General features: G+C 39.7%; 1 protein-coding gene across 3 annotated transcripts in view; it reads left to right on the top strand.

The window, feature by feature from the left end:
* LOC129713831 (RNA binding protein fox-1 homolog 2-like) overlaps positions 1-20,816 on the top strand; it is a 193,854-nt gene that overhangs the window by 168,119 nt on the left and 4,919 nt on the right. For 2 of the 3 annotated variants that reach the window (XM_055663158.1, XM_055663157.1), the window contains exons 8-13: positions 1,987-2,040; positions 2,977-3,051; positions 4,440-4,569; positions 7,523-7,562; positions 8,352-8,394; positions 12,467-12,496. In XM_055663158.1, coding sequence (XP_055519133.1) covers positions 1,987-2,040; positions 2,977-3,051; positions 4,440-4,569; positions 7,523-7,562; positions 8,352-8,378 — 326 coding nt within the window. In that variant the 3' untranslated portion in view covers positions 8,379-8,394; positions 12,467-12,496. Of the gene's footprint in view, positions 1-1,986; positions 2,041-2,976; positions 3,052-4,439; positions 4,570-7,522; positions 7,563-8,351; positions 8,395-12,466; positions 12,519-14,837; positions 14,848-15,703; positions 15,780-20,816 lie in introns of those variants that run through there. The other variant, XM_055663159.1, reaches the window with a different exon arrangement.

Genomic DNA, 20,816 nt, shown 5'->3' with positions numbered 1-20,816 from the left:
TATCAGAATGGAGGAAATGCTAGAATCTATTGCTAAGAAGTCATAACAATATTTGTTTGAAGAAAAATGCTCACAATAGAATTAGATTCATGATAGGAAAATCAAGACAAGTGATGGGAGTGACTGCAGTGACTATTGCTGGGGCTCCAGCAGTTCACAATCTATATCAATGATTTGGATGGCGGGAACAAATGTAAAACATGGAAGTTTGCTAATGATACAAAACTAGGTAACAGTGTCTTGTGCCTGTGAAATAAGATAGCTGTCAAATTGTCCTCTTTAGTTCAAAAATGTAGTGTGGAGTTTGGTCTTTGGAGGGATAATGGAGAAATAGGTGGCAGACGGAAAAATATGTGTTGATTCACCTTGTGGTAAGAATGGAAAGATGGAACAAATTTTGAATGGTGAGAGATGCAAGTGTCCTTGTATGTGAATTGCAGAATACAGATACCTACATGCAAGCAATAAGGAAGGCAGACAATTGGTCTGTTTCCTAGTTAATTTGAGTTAAAGAGGTTGCACAATTGGTTCACTGCAATTTTAGGGAGATCTATATCCAGTAGATATGGTTGTCTATTTACATCACCTCTCAGTGCAAGGAACTACAAACACCATTGTATTTTGCTTTTGTGGATCTCAACAACGCATTTTACACCTTGTACAGGAGAAAACTCTCAGACACAAAAAGCTGGCTGCCCCCTAAAACTTCTCGGTCTCATTCATTCCTTTCAAGACAACAACCCTAACACTGCAGTTTGATGATGAGTTTATTTCTAATTGTTTTGAGATTAAAAATGGAGTGAATCAAGGATACGTCTGCCTGACACCTGTTTTTCTGCATTCTTGACTCGCATTGCATTCATGCCCACGTGAAAAGTGTAATAATTAATTAATTGGCTGATCGGTGAATCTGATGAAAGAATAACAAACTTGCACTTAAGAATAAAAACTTGATCTATAATCAGGCTGAAGAAGGATCCTGACTCAAAAGGTTGTCTTGTGTATAATGTCTATATTCTTAACATATTGCCATACGGTAGTGAAACATGGTTTACGTGCTACTTTCTTCTTATCGAGTCCACATCACAAGATTAGAAATTGTTCCGCCAAAGCTGAACACACTTCTCGGCATCTGCATACAATGGCATCTTGTGCGTAGTGGTGGAAACAGGGCCGCGACGTGAACATTCTTTCCTTGACCCCATGCTACTTTCTGACCTAAGCTCTAACACAGCATTGGTGAACTTGCTATTGATTGCATAAGTCTCAAGCACACTCTGTTGTACCTGTGTTTCCGATGGCTTTAAAGGTAGCATCAGCTGCACACCAGAAAGTGACCAAGCAGATTCAGATTCAATTTAAGATTCAGATTCAGATTCAATTTTAATTGTCATTGTCAATGTACAGTACAGAGACAACGAAATGCATTTAGCATCTCGTTTCGAAATGCATCTCGAAATGCATTTAGCAAATGATCAGCTTGTGTGAACCATGATGAGAAAAGTTCGTAGGCAGCTCCTGTATTTGCCACTGTGTTCACTCACAGCTTCGGGATTGGTTGTCTCTGGTTCATTTAACCCAACAAGAGCTAAGAGCACGTGTGTACCACAAATATTGTGCATAACATTTTTCATTCGTTTGAATAAAGTTGCTGACCTATTAGGAAACAAATGTAAAATAGATTAATCTGTTGCAATGGTGTAGCTTGAAAGACCAACATCTGTCAGACTCTTGAGCAAAACACAAACTACTGAAGTAATTCAGCGGGTCAGGCAGCATTTCTGAGGGAATGAATAGGCAACATTTTGGGCCAGGACCCATCTTAATTTGAAGGATGAGGGAGGACCCTGATGTCTCTGGTCCTTTTGCGTCTGTCAGAATCTTGGTATTCTCATTTGTTTCCTGTGACCATTTTTTGGATACAATGTTGTTCAAACCAAGGCTTGATGTTGCCACCATTTAATAGTATTTGCATTTGATTTTCAGGCTGGAAACTGAGTCCTGTGGTTGGTGCTGTCTACAGTCCTGAATTTTACGCAGGTAAAGTGTTTCATTAGCTTTCATTCACATATTGTAACAGTTTAAAGATAAACAATCTCAACCACAGTTCCATATTTCCTTACAACATTTCTATTTTACAGTTTCTGTATTTGTCAATCAAATTATTCCAGTCAATCAATCTGAAACATTTTCTGAATTTGAAATGTGAAACAATTTGGAACTGAGAAATAAATTATATTGTTTCTCATTTTGAGAAGTTGGTTTAATAATAATATTAATATTAATTAATTATTAATTAATGATGTTATGTAATAATGTCGTTTACATTTTTTGGAAGTGGATCTGTGGCAGTCTGTCCCCTAGGTTGAGATGCGGAGATCAGCACACTGAACCGATCTGGGATCTGCTGGTCTGCATGAATTACTCTCATACTGGAATTTGTAACTGAGTGTCTGGTAGCCCTTCAACCTAAATAGGATTGATCTAGGAAAATTTGTGTTTGCTGCTGATATCAAAAGAACGTTTTTTGTTTTCTCCAGAGATACTGTCTGAGTTTCTCCAGCTTTTTGTGTCTATCGTTTTATTTTTTTTCCTTTGACTCGATGACTCTATTTCGCTCCAAGAAAATTATCTTAATTTTTGCGCCTGTAGAAATTGTCGCCCTCTGCCACAAAAGGAAATATTTTTATATATACTGGGAATCTTTTAAATGGAGGAAGTAAAGTGATCACATTTCGGATGTGAAGAATAAAAAATAAAATAATAAAATTCTGGTAGAATTAGGAAATCGATGATCTGAATTATTGAATGGTCTATTTTTGTCTATGGAAGGATACATAAAACAGTGAATTCTTGGATAAGAGCATTGATTTAACATACAAAATATCATCATGAAATATGCATATTATATTTAATGCATTTTTGCTGCCAAAGAAAATAAATGTTAATGCTGTTTTTGACATTTTTTTACATTAGGTCCAGCATCACTATCATCTTTACCCTTTCACCTACATCCTGTTGCGTCCACAGCACTCAGTCCAACACACAATGGTAAGACCAATTTTAAAATCTTCTATTCAAATAATTTATCTTGTAATATAGCAAATGAATGGTTCAGTGGTTTCTTTATTGTTATGTATGCATAGCACAGTGAAATTATTTTGCACAACCCACAAATGCACAGTCACCATATTTAAGTGCCATTTACAAAGAAAGTTGCTGGCTTCTGAGGTCCTAATGTGTCTCCATATATCTCTTAATGAAACACAGAAGGGTTTCGGCCCGAAACGTTGCCTATTTCCTTTCTAGTTTGGCTTATCCAATTTGGCATGTCTTGTGAACTCTTCCATTCCTTCCAATTCTACACTGAATGTTCATCCCCACACCCCTCAATTCATTACAGGCTCCACCAAGATGAATTTAATGGTTAGGGTTTGAACATCACTTGGTAATAGTCAAAGAGTCATACAGTTTGGAAACGGGCCCTTTGGTCCAACTTGCCCGCACTGGCCAACATGTCCCAGGTACATTAGTGCCACCTGCTTGTGTTTGGCTCGTATACCTCCAAACCTGGCCAGATTATTTTGTTTTGGAGAGGCTTGATAATGTGCTTTAATTTTGTGTATAATTGTGCTATGGCGTGGATGATGTGTAGAGTCAAGCTATTTGTACATTTGTTTAATAGATTCCTACCACATTATCACAATATTACCATAGCATGGCAAATTGAACCAATATTCTAAACATTCAAAAGGGAACCAGCTAGTCTATTCCACTCAGCCATGGGGTCATATCTACATGTCCCCATCTCAACCTATATCCAATCTCTCCCCTTGTTTCAAACTGGCTAGTTAATCACTTTTAGAAGCTAAGAGCCAGAGAAAAATATCCATGAGTAAATTATGAGCAATCTCTCCTCAGCTCGTTAAGACTAGCAAACTTTCCACTGGGGATCTGTATTAGGACATAGCCTGTTTATATTGTCTGATTCATAAGCTCCTCAAGGTTATTTTTGATGTTTGTTGTGAGTCTGTAATTATTGCACATGCTGGCAGCTTTTTTTCATTGAATGCCTCTGAGGGGTGGACAGGGAAGTGGGGAGGGGGGTGGGTAGAAACACCCTTTGATATTGAAAGTGACATTACACTTGCTTCTTTTCATTCTTACTCTTTAATAGCCAGAGAGAGAGAGAGATCTCAAAACAAAAGACATAGGAGATCCACCTCCATTGTATTGAATGGCAAAGCAGACTTGAAGAGCCAAATTGCTGCCTTCCATCTTCTGCTATGATTGCTTTTACACAGTTTTAATTGTTTCATGATTTTTGATTGATATATGAAAGCCACAGTTGATGATGCTCAGCTTGTTTTGTTTGTTATTTTGAACAAATGTTTGTGACAGTGATCTATGTCTCTCCCCTTCATTCTGCACATCTTCAGTTCCCGGATTCCCATATCAAGCAGCCACTACTGCAGCTGCACTGAGAGGAGCCCTGAGAGGACGAGGCCGCGCAGTCTACAGCGCATTCCGTGCAGCAGCACCTCCCACTGCCATCCCAACCTACGGAGGGTAAGCAGATGTATTTGGAATTGAATTAGAAATCTTTGCATGTAAATAACTTTCACTATATTCTCCCGTTTTCTTTGCATTCCTCATATTGTACTTAATGTCACATCATACTGTATTGCTCTAGCCAGGACATAGCATGACCTCTAATTGACCCCTTTCCGCTCATTCCTGCTCACAGTGGAAAGTGAAAAAATCTGCTCATTGTTTTGCTCTAAATTTGGGGTTTTTATATGGAACATCTTGGATGCTGTACAAAATTCATGGTTTGGAGATCATTCCACTGTACCACATGCCTGTCTTATTTGCCTGCTACACAAAATGTTCTTTCTGTACCTGACAGTCGATCGAGTAGGGAACAATTTAATTAGGTTATGCTACATGCTACGTCTTCAGCTAACTTTATAGATCAAACTATTATGGTTGCTTGTCATACATTGGTACGTCATTTGCTCGTAATTAAGTGGATATATTGTATAATTAAACAATGTATAAAAGGTATTAATTAAATATAAATTAAACAAGGTATAAAAATGGTTATCATCGAGTCCAGTATAATAGTTTGGTATTCTTAACTGAATAAAGGCAGATTGCAACTCCAATTTCACCTCTTATGCAAAAAGGAAACTTATGTGAATATTTTTTGTTACTGTTTTCAGGTTCTCTTTGCCAACCTTCGTCCTACATTTCATTTTTTTGGCTGAATTGAGCCAAGTACATTTATGTACTTTTATAAAATGAAAAAGATGTTGTTCCCTCCCACAAATATGCAACTGCTACCACACCGTTACTATACAAGTCATTACTTGGCAAATTAACTATGCCAAATGTTGAGCTTATCAATGAAACTTTATTTGAGACCTTGTACAAGAAAGCTGATTGAGCTGACGTCAGTTGCTTATTGCCCTCTTTCCACTGTGTGCCACACACGGGGGATCTTCTGCCACAGCACAAGTTCAAGTGCTTGGAATTTTATCCCTATCTTCTCTGTTTACGAAGCCTGTTATACCACTGGTTCTCCAATATTTTGTGCTGTGGTCAATAGTTTCCATTCTGAGGACTTCTGTTGTGAGAACCATTAGTTTACCCTAGATATCACCACATAGTATGTCTCTTGCCCTGCATGGGTTCAAAGACTCGAGCATGCTGAGTGGAATAAATGGTTGTTGCATTGTAAAACAGTGTGTAACCCATTACTTCAAATTACTTCGAGCAGGTGATCTGCCTCCCTATCAGAAATTGTCAAGAAATGGAGAAAAGGGCAGATGGAGAGAGAGAATAGTTGTTTTAGAAGTTGGCAGCAAAGATCCTTGATCTACTGCAGAAGAATGTTTCTAATTTTTGTGTTTACCAAATATCTTCAACCACACTGTTCTGAAAATAATCTTTAACACAAGCATGTTTTAACCAATGTAGATTTTTAAGACTGCTTAAGGCATGTGGATAATTTATGTTGGCTAACATTGTCACTGATGGCTGAGAAGGAAGGTTTGTCTCAAGTAAAAGAGGAGCTCGGGAATATTGGATTTTTAAAAATTGCGAGGTGCTGAATGTTGGGCTAGAGACTCTTAAATCAATGAAGTGCTCGTTTCCAAATAATGTGCATTGTATATTACCCTATACAAAAACCCTCACCATAAGTGACTCTTAAGAACTCCTAACTCAAATTGCATTCACAATTGTTCTGAAATTGTAATTAATTTACTGAAACTAATATGCATTTCTGAAATGTTGAGTCCATCATTAAGCAGGATACGGCTGGAGCTAGGAATTTTAATGTAGAGCAGTGTGCATCTCCTCAGTCAAATACCATTCAGTCCCACAACGCCAGCCTTATTCTGCCATAAATATGTGGGCTTATTCACCACTTGTTAGAATAAGCCTCCATTGAAGTAGAGGTAAGGTATCCTGGTCCCTATGTTTATATAGGAACAATAATAGACTTGCAGCCTCTCAGGCTTTTTCTGCTGTTCAACACCAGATTTTAACTTTGACTCTGACCTATTTGCCTTAATTCCATATCCTTCAGTATTCTTAACACATTTTTCATGTTAACAAATTTATCAAAAACTTTTTCATTCCCTTTGACCCAATATCCATCCACAACTTCTACAGTGAAATTACTTTTATGTTTTCATTGCACTTTCTATGCACAGTCTGCTTCCAGATTTTGCTTTTATATGACCAAGCGCACATTTTTAAATAACGATTGGATCCTTATCATTTTGATCATTTATTTAATCACCCCATGTGTACTCATGGGAATATAATCCAGGTTATGCTGTTTAACTCATAAACTCAGTATCATTCTGGTAAACCTGAACTGCAGCCTTTCCAATATATCTTTTCTGAGATGGAATGCCAAAAGTTGAACATAGTACGCCGTATGAAAACTGACCTTTGTTCCACATAATCAAAGCATTGCTTCCTCATTGGATATTCCAGGCTTGAAATAAAGCCCAAGATTGCATTAGCTTTTTGATTATATTTGTGGAACTCTGCTAAACACTACAACCAATTCCTGTGTGACCTACAAATAAGAATGGAAAGAAACCATCAAGAAAATCAGAAGCTAAATTAGTTGAATCTTCCTGTAAGTTTCAAATCCTTCTTATTCACGTGCTGTTCAATGCCAATTAGGTAACTCACTTAGCTGTAGAGTTTTGGTAGTACCAGGTTGTGTTCTGTAACCTGTGGCCCAGTCCTCTTGACTGTGCAATCATATACTTCAAAATAGCAGCCCCAAAATGGCAGCGTAAAGATTTAATGGAAAATGTAGCTTAAAAAGTATCCCATGCATATTTTGAAAGAAAGAAAATGCCTAACTTCAAAGCTTTTGAAGATTTCTCGTGAGGATTTGCTATACCAGTGCAGTTCTTGTGACAAACCTTACCTGTATTAGCCCCTGCATGTTGGAATTGCAGTAATAAGAGTGTTTCTGTGTGCATCTCTGCAGTGTGGTTTACCAGGATGGATTTTATGGTGCCGATATTTATGTAAGTATAAATATTATTTTACACTGTCTCCCTTCTGTTGATGAAGCCATTCTTTAAATCAGTATGCTAATACTTCCTCCAGCTGTGTGTTTTTCCATATCTGAGAGGTGTTAATTTCATAGTTTGATCCAGTTACTTAAACTTAAAACCAGTCCCCTCAGTTTTGTACCCTGCTTAAGCTTTGTCAACTGTAAAGTTGTGCTCCTTTGCTAATCATTGCAGTGTACAATATTCTGAATCCTTTGAGCATTGCACACTAAAAGAATCAGAGTTTCATTTGGAATATCGTATTCACTTCATTGCTTTTGTATTGAGTAAACTTGACCTTTGCTGCACTGGTTCTGATACTGCATGCAGGTTATAAGGAAACCCTTGATAAAAGTTGCTCAGGCTTACAGTATTGCTCACTAACTCTTCTGCTCTTTTTCATTTCTACTTTTAATTATGCTGAAATCTATTGGAAAAACATTAGTCTGTCGAGTGTGCATTTGCCTTTGAAATCATATCCCTCACCTTTTGATCTATAAATAGCAGCTGAAGTTGGCGAAATAAATGTTGTGACAGGTGCTCTGAGAGTAAATTTAACAAGTGTTCAACCTTTTCAATGTATGTAGTTGTGCAGCCTGTGACGACCTCTTATTTAAAGACCAAGTGTTAAAGGTTTATCAGTTTAAAGCATCCTCCAATAATAGAATGGCTTTATCCAAGGAGGGTCTCTCTCTCTCTCTCTTTGCGGTTGTTTTTTTTTCCATCCTCGTCGCCAATGTTCTTCCCTGTGTTTTATTATAGAATAGTGTATCAGGAACCAGTGTATAGCAGTAAGTTACCGCAGGTATGACAGAAATGTGTGAAGAAACCAATCGCACAGATTGTGGATTGCAGTGAAAATCCTACTAACAGCAAAGACTGCAGTTAGGGATGGGAGCAGGCATCATATGGAGATAAAGCATTCCAGCAGAGTGCTCTGATTTCAGCAAGAGCTTAACACAAACGTGAACAAAAATCTCCCCTGCTAATTAATATAATTGATAGGTTTATAACATGGGTTGTGTCGATTACTGACACAATGCACTTAATTTTGAATTATTAAAAGTGCTGAAGGAGAGCCTATCATTCTTTCAGTCCGATTAAAGGTTAATGCCGTGCAAAGGCTTTGTTCAGTTTGATCAGTCTGAAGAAGGGTCTCGACCCGAAACGTCACCCATTCCTTCTCTCAAGAGATGCTGCCTGTCCCGCTGAGTTACTCCAGCATTTTGTGTCTACCTTTGATTTAAACCAACATCTGCAATTCCTTCTTGAACATCTGCAATTCTTTCCTACATATAATCCGTTTCATCTCCTGTTTGGGTGGAACCTGGATATTCGAGGTGAGAGAACAGTTTTCCAATGTGGCACTTGAGTGGATCACTTAGCAGATTTTATTTATTACCTTATTTGAAGCAAATCTCCCCCATATCCCATTCCATGGAAAACATTTTAACAGGAAATTGTTTTTTTCCAGACTTCATGGAACCTTGCAATAGGGACTGTTAAGAGAGACCCAGAGTAACACTAATTCCTAATGTTTTCCATCCCTTACAGCTAACCTGTTGCATATATGAATGGGTTTTTTAATTATTTTTTTTCCCCCAACAACCCATTTAATTGACAGCTGAAAGGTTGCAATACTGTATCAGTCCATTTCACCTAGTCACTGAAAATAGGTAATTATAATAGTTTTGTTTACACTGGGGCTGGGAAGAAATCTTTGAGGACACGTGTCTGTAATAAGGGAGATGAATGAGGTAATAAAAATTCTCCTTTGAAAAGAGTGGAAGCAATATCATCTGGAAATGTGAAACCAGCCTGCAGTACATGAATCATGCAGGAGAGTGCAGATAAAACCTAATGGGATCCCAGCATTGAATTCCAATGAACCAAGTCACTCTTATTCACTCAAATACATCGTGGCATAAACACCACAGTATTTTCCCATTAATTCACGCCTCACTGCATTTGTGCAGTCTCAATTGAGTGCCTAACTTCAGATATTTGGGAATTTCTTGTTCATAAATATTTAAATGCACTTCAAGTAGAATTGTTGCCTTCTGATCACTTTTCACTTGCAGCCTGTACAAGAAATGTTCAAGGCCTCTGAGGTTCAGTTTCCATGGAGACACAATTATATAATGTGATCACCAAATCTCTAGTAAAACACAGAATCTAATCTAATAAAAACTGAATTTGATTCATTGATGTAGAACAATGGCTCTGATAAAGCAGACAGAATAGAGCTGCTATATATTTTATCAAAAAACATCCATTAAGTCTGCCGTATTTGTTTTGGAAGTGAATACCTGAAACAGTACATCCCATTAATCCCATCACCAATGCCTTTCTGTGCATGACACCGAAGGGTGTGCTGTTGGAGTCAGAGTCATTCTGCACAGAAACGCACGGAGAGTCCATGCCAACCAACAACCACGCATTTATATTAATCCCATTTTATTCTTCCTGCATTCTCATCCACTAACCCCTAGATTCTACCCCTCTACTCCACATTTGGGATAATTTAGAATAGCAAATAGATCTACTGTCCCACTAGCGGGAGGAAACTGGAGCAGCTGGTGGTCACGGAGAATGTACAAGTTCCACATAGTCAGTACTTGAGGTCAGGATTAAACTAGATTCCTGGAGCTGTGAGGAAACAGCTCTGCCATTTTCAGCACCACCGTGTCACCACCTTTTATACCAATTCTTTCTTCAGAATTGCAGATCTCTGCTAGATTGTGGTTTTAATATGTTTTCAGCAGCTTGCCCAAATGGCTTTATTACTTGTGGATCTTGGCAGTGAATATCGGGAGGCTATTCACATGCGGCATACTCACTAACTGAGCCAGATCCTGCTTCCCTCCACAAACCCTTCCCATTGTTTAGAACATAGAACCAGCATTTCCCCTGTTGAGGGTCATTCCAGCAATTTGTCTCCCTACTTGAGACCTCTGTCCCAGTCCCACCCTCCCAACATGATGTCCTTTCACTCAACTTTGATTGGAAAATGAAGCTAGGGCTGGTGTTTTTGTCTTATTTTCTTACTGAGCCATGAAATGCCCGCTCCTGCTTTTCGCTACCCCTTGAAGAAGATGCAATTATCTATTATCTAATCTTTTTACCAAAGTTGCAAAACTTATTCAATGAGTGCATCAAATTCTACCTCCTCTCCGCCTCTAGATCTACTCTGGACTACACTTTCAATTGAAACTAGAGTTCATGAAATTCATTGTTAAAAATAAAATGTTTTTTAGACCATAACTATGTCAGTAGGGAGATAAATGTAGATGTATTCAAGATTTTTATTAAATCCTTTTGCTGGTCAGTAATGAAACTTAAAAATAAAGTCAATTCCCACAGGCAATTATCAGAAGTAATTTATTTTCCATATATGCCTGACAAATATGCTGTAGAGTTTGGTTAGTATCTCAGCTCCCACCTCTAACTGCAGCAAGAACTCTTAATGTGGTTTGCTTGACGTGAACGTTAACCTCTTAGGTATGCGGGAGAGGCTGCAATGAATGAATGGTGATCGTGAATGTTTATTATATTTTCATACATACATATGTATATAATACTGAGAATTGTGGCTGCACGCTCTAGTAATCCAGGCTGTTTCCTTCACTCGGCTTGCCATAGCAAATAGGGCTCAGGGCCGTCCACTGGAGAATGCTGGGACGGCCAGAGTTAGTCTGTGGATCATTTGGTTGGTGATTGCTAGTGCTGTAGATACGAACATTCGCATGCTCCAATTTCTCCTGATTGACAGATACCACAGCTTGACTGTTTAGAAAATAAAGATTCATTTGTAACTGCATATTTAATCTAATGTTTTAAAACTGCATTTGTTTTAATATGATCTACTGCACTTGGATTACAGATGGCAATTATGCAACACATCTTTTTGGCAGTGCTGCTAAAGTAAAATTCCAAGTCGGGTTCAAAATCTGCTCTAGTTTTGCACATCTGTTAGACATTTCCTGTTCAACAGACTGCATTTCACCCACCCCCAGGAGTTCTGATTATAAAAGCAATTTATGCACGATTACTATAGGGGGGAATGGCAGTGAAGGCAATTGCACTTGGCCAGCTTAATGCTTCTTGGCTCAGTTCATGAAAGGCTGACATTTGGTGGGGGGCTGGGGGGATGTTGCAGCCCTTCAACTATGCTGCAAAGTCCTGAAGAGAAATGGGGACAGGAAAGGGGGTGTTGTGCTTGAAGAATGGAAATTTATAACTAGTCCTTTTCATTTTTTTGTTTATCCCTATGGTATTAGGATTGGCAGCACTTGATATTTCTTTTCCCTTTCAGTCGCTACCTTCTGTTGAGAAGATCTAACCTTAAGATGGATGGATCTGTCTATCCTTTCACCATATGTGGAACTGAAATCAACAGCCAGTTACGTAGGGCAAAAATGCAATCCAGACTCTTGGTTTCATAATGGTGTATAATATGTAGCATCAGCAGATTCCCAAGCTACTTGCATGTTAGCCTATGGGTTTAATGGGGCATAGGTCTGATGGGCAGCGAGTGTTGGCAGATGTAATTTGCCAGTGAGGGCCCGAGAGAAGTCTTATAGCTAAATTACTTGTACATCAAAGATGAAAATCTACCTGCAGCTTTCAGCACCTCTCAAATTATCAGACATAATTCTTTGATAATTATACAGCCAGATATTTAAATTGTCACTAAAAATCGTTTCAAAAAAATATTTAAAGCAAAATTTGCACTGCTAATAATGAATGGTACACCCATTAAATGTTATTTTAACATACGTAACGTATGAAACAAATGCAGTTTTCCCTTCATTGCGTCGGTGTGTGTGGTGTGCACATGTTGCAGTGTACTGAGATATCTTCTTGACTGTTCCCAGGGTGGATATGCAGCCTATAGGTATGCGCAGGGTGGGCATATGCTACCTATAGGTATGCGGTAGCCTTTGTTTGCTTCTGCTTTGTGCTTATGAACTACTGTGCTGGACTATCGTGCAGTTCCAGAACCTTTTTTTTTTTATGATGAGAAACTATGTGTGTGGCGGCACCAAGGGTCTGCCATTATCTGTGCTGGATGCTATCAGTTGGTGCGGCCCTCAGCCGGAGGGTTTAAAAGGCAGGGTTTGGGTGCCATCTTCCTCTGGTTTTGTCTTCCCTTCAACCGGGAGGAATAAAATAAAGGTGCTTCTCAAACACTGGACTTCGTGCCTCCTTTTGAGACCCACACACCACAAGTGCATAATTTCTCAGATTTCTGAAATGTTGGTATAATGTGGGTTGCATTGCTGAGAGCATTGTATGGATTGCCCATGAGTGAATGAACAAACAGCAATACTTTATATTAGAGACGGTGTCATTCTTCACCACCTTACCATTAGAATAAAATCATGGTCAGGTCAAAGACAAGAAAATAAGAAAAGAACCAGAAGGGGTAAAGGCACATTTAAGTTATTTCATTTCTCTCAACGGTTTCATGATTATTTTTTTCTCCGAGTTATTCTCCGGAAAGATATTGCCAAATGAGATATTTTTTCTAAAGGCAATATCTTTGCGTTGCTTTTTTGAACTAACCCAGTCTTAATGGAGAATCCCTTGACTTGAAGCCTACAGATGAACGAGTTAAAGTGTAGCTGGAAGGTTATAAATTAAGCCAAGAAAGCCTTCCATCTATTAAGTGGTGACATTTTGACATCGTCTCAACCCTCACTGCTGGCAGGCACTATTGTGATCTTTAATGCTTGTTCTTCCCTATCTCCATTACCCAGTATTTGAACATTTGATATAAAATAAGGCAGGCAGTTAATACAAAAAAAAAATATTTTAATAGCCTTTCCCAGCACTCTATAATAATGTGTCCTCACTGAATCACCGAGGGGCTGCCTAGAATTTAGCAATATTTGGGAGGGGATTCTGATATACTCTGACATCTTCAGAAGATTCTCGACTTGAAATGTCACCCATCCCTCACCTCCTTGATGTGTTGGATTGTTGGTTGCAACACCAGTGATAGAACAATCTGACAATGAGAGCAAAAAGGTTTCCTTGCCTTATTTTGTGGACTTTTAAAATGTGACTACTTTCACTATTTTTGGTGTGATTTGTTTCGTTTTGAGAAATGCCTTATTTTTCAAAAGAAGCATATCGAGTTGTTTATATATGCCATGAATTTCACAATCCGTGCACCAGATGATTGATTTGATATGGTCAACCTACAATCCCTTGAGGTGATCCTTCAGCCAATTCCAGACCTATAGAGAATTTCTGTATTAAAAGGGTTACTAAGCTTCACTATTGTATTCTCAGAGTTTAGATTCATTTTTCATCTGGAATAATGTAGGTAGCCAGCAGTGGTGCTGATGGCATGCAGTCTCTGACCCCAGCTCAATCCTGACTGAATGTTTTCACCGTGACCTCACGTGTTTCCCCATGATGTTCCCGTTTCCTCCCACAAGACGTGCTGATTGGAAATTTAATTGGCTACCATACATTCAACTCAATGATTCCATGATACTTTATTGTCACACACGTACCTAGGTACAGTGAAATGCTTTGTTTTGCAGCCAAACCTGGTAAAATCATAGATAGACACCAAATGCTGGAGTAACTCAGCTGGATAGAAGGAATGGGTGACATTTTGGGTCGAGACCCTTCTTCAGACTGAGTCAGGGGAGAGGGAGTCACAGAGATAAGGAAGTGCAAGTGATCATACAGCAGACCTTACCTAGGCAGTACACAACTGTACTACACCACAAGTGTATCTACGTCTTGGTGTAGCAAGGTGGGAGAAGATGCGAGAGAAAGAATAGGTCACATGGAAGTAAGTGCGGGAATGGGATTGTGATCGTGATAAATAAATAAGGCATTTCCTGAATCTTTGCCAATGACATCATCTCACCTCAAGCTTGGTGATAATGAGCTTTCTCCAATTTTCAAATACTTAACCAATTGTATAAGACTGGTGCTTTTAATGTAAAGTCACAATGCTCCCTATTTAGTAATCTACGTAATTGAAATCCCCCTTGCTATAATCCTATTTCTCAGTTTATTTCTGTTTGTTTCCAATTTGCTAGCCAGAGGGCCATTAATTCATTTTATATCCTCTTAAAACTATTCATATTTTGAAACCATTAAATCCACCATTAATCTTCCTCATTATAGTGAAAAAATAAATGTTAAACCCTTACCTTCAATAAACTAGTCCTGATGTCTTTGATTTCATGGAGTTCAAATAATAGCCTTCTTTCTATATAGCATATTCAGAAATCCTTGCAGTACACTAACTATACCCTGACCAATACGCTGTACACATTCAAAAACAGACCATGTTTAATGTTAAAAGACTGGCCAGGCTGCTTCTATGAACAACCAGTGAGAGTATTCGAGTTACAGTATCTGTTTTTAAACTCTGCACAGGCAACATTATAAAATCGAATGTTCTTGTTCTTTAGGATGTTTCCCAAGTGCTTCCACATTTAAAGATTTATGTTAATTTCTACAACAGGAAATATTACGATGCTAAATAATACCATTTGTCTTTAGTGTTGCTGTCCTTGCTTTCTTTGAAATAGAAAAACCTAAAACCTGGTCATGAGTCTCTCTCTCCCTCTCTCCCCTCCCCCTCCCCCTCCCCCTCCCTCTCCCTCTCCCTCTCCCTCCCTCCCTCTCTCCCTCTCCCTCTCCCTCTCCCTCTCCTCTCTCCCTCTCTCTCTCGCTCTCTCTCTCTCTAGGTCTCTCTCTCTCTTTAGGTCTCTCTCTCTTTAGGTCTCTCTCTCTCTCTCTCTTTAGGTCTCTCTCTCTCTTTAGGTCTCTCTCTCTCTCTTTAGGTCTCTCTCTCTTTAGGTCTCTCTCTCTTTAGGTCTCTCTCTCTGGGTCTTTCACTCTGGGTCTCTCTCTCTGAGTCTCTGTCCCCCTCTCTCCCTGGCTCCCTTTCTCCCTCTCTCCCTCTCCCCTCATTATTTTCGGGGCGGAGAGGGTGACCGTTGTGAAAATGCTTTTTGTTGAAAGGGTTAATATGAGCAACAAGTAGAAAATAGACTCAAACATTGTTGTTTATGCTTAATACCATATAAGCCAAGCATTTCTGTTTTTACATTGCAAATAAATGCCTTGCCTCTTTTCAGCTATGGGCGTGTGTACACGGCAGATCCCTATCACACACTTGCTCCTGCGCCTACCTACGGAGTCAGCGCTGTGGTAAGTCAACCATTATATTTGTTTCTTTAAACAACAAATTGGTGAATTACCGTCTTTAACATTAAACACACTGCAGGATTAGAAAAGATTGTAATGGGCACCAGGTCAAATGTCATGTCAGGGAGGCCTGGATGGCTGAAACGGTAGAAAGTGGTTGATGCAACCAAGTGACAAAGATTCCTGCTGGAGGGGATGACACCAGGCACAGCATTACAATCATTGAAAAATAGGCCGTTGCAGAAAATGCTTATGCTACGATTGGGTGGGTAAAGTTAGAACCAAATGAGGGCAGACCCATGAAACATCACAACTGAGAAGAGACGTTGGGAGACATAGGTGTGACAAATCCTGTCATGAACTGCAGAAAGATTCATAGAGGAAGGAGTAAGTTGCCCAAATTGTCAGTCATTGCTGTGACAAGATCGGAAACCAGTTAGGACATTGAAAAGTGGAATTCTGGCCTTGGTCGAATTCAAGGAATTTAAGAAAGAAAGAATATTGAATATAATACAATGGTTTGATGTAACAGAAGATTAGATCTCTTGTCAACATATGAGGTTTACTTTAGAGGTACAGTGGGGAAACAGGCCCTTCGGCCCACCGAGTCCATGCCGACCAGCGATTCCCGCACACTAGCACTATCCTACACACACTAGGGGAAATTTACAATTTTACCAAACCAAGTAGCCAACAAACCCGTATGTCTTTGGATTGTGGGGGAGAAACTGAAACTCCTGGAGAAAACCTACGCAGGTCTCGGGAAGAACGTACAAGTTCCATACAGACAGCACCCGTACTCGGGATCGAACCCGGATCTCAGGCGCTGTGAGGCACCAACTCTACTGCTGCGCCACAGTGCCTTGGGTTTCATAGCTACAAACAAATTCAGTTTCACAGCTAGTCTTGATGAGAATTGATTTCAACTTTTAAGCTGATAATAAATATATTCGTTGACAGTACTTCAAGGTCAGTTCTATACCTTATTTGAATCTACCTCGAAGCATGTTTTGAAATTTAATTTGTGTGTGTTTTACCATCAGGTCTGTAGATTCCATGATGGTTATTGAGGCAGAGTAGGACCTGTGCACACTGCCACAGGTGGTGCAGGAGGTGTGGTGGCTTGGCAAATGGTGCATTCACTCTGTCATATGCATTGGCCTTTTTTGTTCCAGAGTATCCATTTGCAATCCAGAACGCTGCTGCTCCATTTTGAGCAGCCGTGAACCAGGGATTCCCATGTGTCATTGGGCATGCTGCGTTTTTACAAGGAAGCTAAGAGCTTGTAGAGCTCTTACAGGAGTTAAGAGTTAAGTTACAAGGAGTTAGATAGAGCTCTTAAAGATAGAAGATGTCAAGGGATATGGGGAGAAGGCAGGAACGTTGTACTGATTGTGGGTGATCAGCCATGCTGGCCGGAAGGGCCGAATGGCCTACTCTTGCACTTATTGTCTAAGTTGAAAGCCCACTCATCAAAGCTGGCTGAGTGTAATTAGAGTCACAAGCTCACGAGAGGAAGCTGACATCTATCCTGCCAATGCTTTTGGAGGATGTTTCCAAAACAATGAACCTTCCTCCCACCTTCTCCCTGTAACCTTGATGCCTTTACTAATGAAGAACCCATCAATCTCTGCTTTAAAAAACACCCAATGTCTTGGCCTCCACAGCTGTCTTTGGCAATGAATTTCACAGATTCCCTAACCCTCTGACTAAAGAAATTCCTCCTTGTCTCCATTCTAAGAGCAACATATTTGCTCCTGTTCTTTAGAATGTGGAAATACAAAGAAAATTGTTTTGTTTAAAAACATTTAATCAGTGAGGTTGAGTAAATGATTGTGGTCTTCAAATTAATAAAAAGCAACCACCTTTCTGGTTTGAAACTCTGGGAAGTAGGAAGGCGATAAAGAATCAGGGCATGAAACCGTTCGAATTGTCTGCAGATATATTCACACTGTTAGTGTTATCAGGGAACCTGCGAAATGTTTTAATCTCACCTTGTCTGTGAGATTGTGCACACTCAACTATCTCTGGAACATGCGTATAGGCGCTAGGTTCAACTAAAGTGATTTTTTGATAGTTATTGCGTCTATCCAAGTTTCAATTGAATTCCTGTACTGCTGATTGATGAGGAGGCCAGGTACAAAATGTTTATTTCTGCCTCGCTCCACAACTAGCAAAATAAAACTGGCCAGGCTTGAGAACTTCTCACAGACGTACTTCTCAGTTCTCTGCTGATTCTTTTATTGACTTAATTTTAACTCTCCCGACTGAGCACAGACTGACTGAACAGTTAACCAGCTGTTGACGCTACACCTGAATCTACAGGTCACGGGTCAGGGCAATTGAGTTTCTTACCGACGGTCTCCTATGTTAATCCTAATAGTTTGAAATGAGCAGCGGTAGAGTTGCGTCCTTACAGCGCTTGCAGCACCAGATACCCGGGTTCGATCCCGACTACGGGTGCTTTTTCTACGTTCTCCCCATGGGTTTTCTCCGAGATCTTCGTTTTCCTCCCACACTCCAAAGACGTACAGGATTGTAGGTTCATTGGCTTGGTGTATGTGTAAATTGTCCCTAGATTGTGTAGGATAGTGTTAATGTGCGGGGATCACTGGTCGGTGAGTACTCGGTGGGCCGAAGGGCCTGTTTCTGTGCTGTATCTCTAAACTAAACTAAACTACATGGGAGATTTCGTGAATGTGTTGACTTGAGATGAGATTGAATAGAGGTATCTTGGAAAGTTTAATCACTCATTTCAGCCAGGGCAACAATTGATTCACAGTGCAGTTCACAGGAGGGGGGAGATATCGAGCACCTATTCTCAATCGCTTTCCATGCTCTCCACACGAGAGAATACATACCCGTTATCAAGTGTGGGCAAGATTACGTTCTGGTGTATGCTCCAAAACACCTAAATAATCTGCCAGCACTCACCCGCACGAGTTAAAGCAGCAGTACTGAAGATAGGAACTAGCATTCCAAACTGTATTGGAGAAGAGATAGTCACAGGTCAAATAAAATATCAAATCATTCATTGCACTTTGTTTTGCAGTTGTTACAGTCCCTGGAGCTTTATTTTAATGCAAGTAGATTAAAAGATAGTTTCCCTCTTTCATCTCTTCAAATTGTAAATCCTGCTAATATATGGTTCTCTCTAATGGTCCCCTGGTCATTAACTCCAGGCGTTAAGTGTTTCCAGGCTATTCAAACATGGCAACAAGTTTGAGCCTGTCCTTATTTGGCATGTACAGTGCCCTCCATGATGTTTGGGACAAAGACCCATCATTTATTTATTTGCCTCTGTACTCCACAATTTTAGATTTGTTATAGAAAAAAATCACATGTAGTTAAAGTGCACATTGTCAGATTTTAATAAAGGCCATTTTTATACATTTTGGTTTCACCATATAGAAATTACAGCAGTGTTTATACATAGTGCCCCCATTTCACGGCACCATAATGTTTGGGACATAGCAATGTCATGTGAATGAAAGTAGTCATGTTTAGTATTTTGTTGCATATCCTTTGCATGCAATCTGCTTGAAGTCTGCGATTCATGGACATCACCAGCTGCAGGGTGTCTTCTCTGGTGATGTTCTGCCAGGCCTGTATTACAGCCATCTTTAGCTTATGTTTGTTTTGGGGGCTAGCACCCTTTAGTTTTCGCTTCAGCATATAATAGGCATGCTCAATTGGGTTCAGATCGGGCAATTGACTTGACCATTCAAGAATTGACCATTTTTTAGCTTTGAAAAAATGTTGCTTTAGCAGTATGTTTGGGACCTTTGTCTTGCTGTAGAATGAACCACTGGCCAATTAGTTTTGAGGCATTTGTTTGTACTTGAGCAGATAGGATGTGTCTATACACTTCAGCATGTCAGGATGTGTCTATACACTATTCATCATGCTACTACCATCAGCTGTTATAGACAATAGGCGCAGGAGTAGACCATTCGGCCCTTCGAGCCAGCACCGCCATTCACTGTGATCATGGCTGATCATCCACATTTAGTACCCTGTTCCTGCCTTCTCACCATATCTTCTGACTCCGCTATCTTTAAGAGCTATATCTAACTCTCTCTTGAAAGCATCCAGAGAATTGGCCTCCACTGCCTTCTGAGCATAGAATTCCACAGATTCACAACTCTCTGGGTAAAAATGTTTTTCCTCGTCTCAGTTCTAAATGGCCTAACCCTTATTCTTAAACTGTGGCCCCTGGTTCTGGACTCCCCCAACATCGGGAACACGTTTCCTGCCTCTAACGTGTCCAATCCCTTAATTATCCTATATATTGCAATAAGATATCCTCTCATCCTAAATTTCAGTATATACAAGCCCAGTTGCTCCATTCTACCAACATATGACAGTCCCGCCAGTTGTATCATCAATGAAGATAAGTAAGCCAGTACCTTCAGCAGCCATACATGCCCAGGCCATAACCTCTATGCTTCACGGATGAAGTGGTATGCTTTGGATCTTGGGCAGTTCCTTCTCTCCTCCACTTTGCTCTTGCCATCACTCTGATATGTTATTCTTCGTCTCATCTGTCCACAAGACTTTTTCCAAAACTGTAGTTGCTCTTTTAAGTACTTCTTGGCAAACTGTAACCTGGCCATCCTATTTTTGCGGCTAACCAGTAGTTTTCTTGCAGTGTAGCCTCTGAATTTCTGTTCATGAAGTCTTCTGTGGACAGTGGTCATTGACAAATCCACACCTGACTGCTGAAGAGTGTTTCTGATCTGTGAGACATGTGTTTGGGAATTTTTCTTTATTATAGAGAGAATTCTTCAGTCATCAGCTGTGGAGGTCTTCCTTGGCCTGCCAGTCCCTTTGCGATTCGTAAGCTCACCAGTGCTCTCTTTCTTCTTAATGATGTTCCAAACAGTTGATTTTGGTAAGCCTAATGTTTGGCTGATGTCTCTAACAGTTTTATTCTTGTTTCTCGGTCTCCTAATGGTTTCTTTGACTTTCATTGGCACAACTTTGATCCTCATGTTGATAAACAGCAATAAAAGTTTCCAAAGGTGATGGAAAGACTGG

The sequence above is a fragment of the Leucoraja erinacea genome, chromosome 37 (genome assembly GCF_028641065.1).
Source record: "Leucoraja erinacea ecotype New England chromosome 37, Leri_hhj_1, whole genome shotgun sequence".
NCBI lineage: Eukaryota > Metazoa > Chordata > Chondrichthyes > Rajiformes > Rajidae > Leucoraja > Leucoraja erinaceus.
This window is presented reverse-complemented; position numbering and strand designations above follow the sequence as displayed.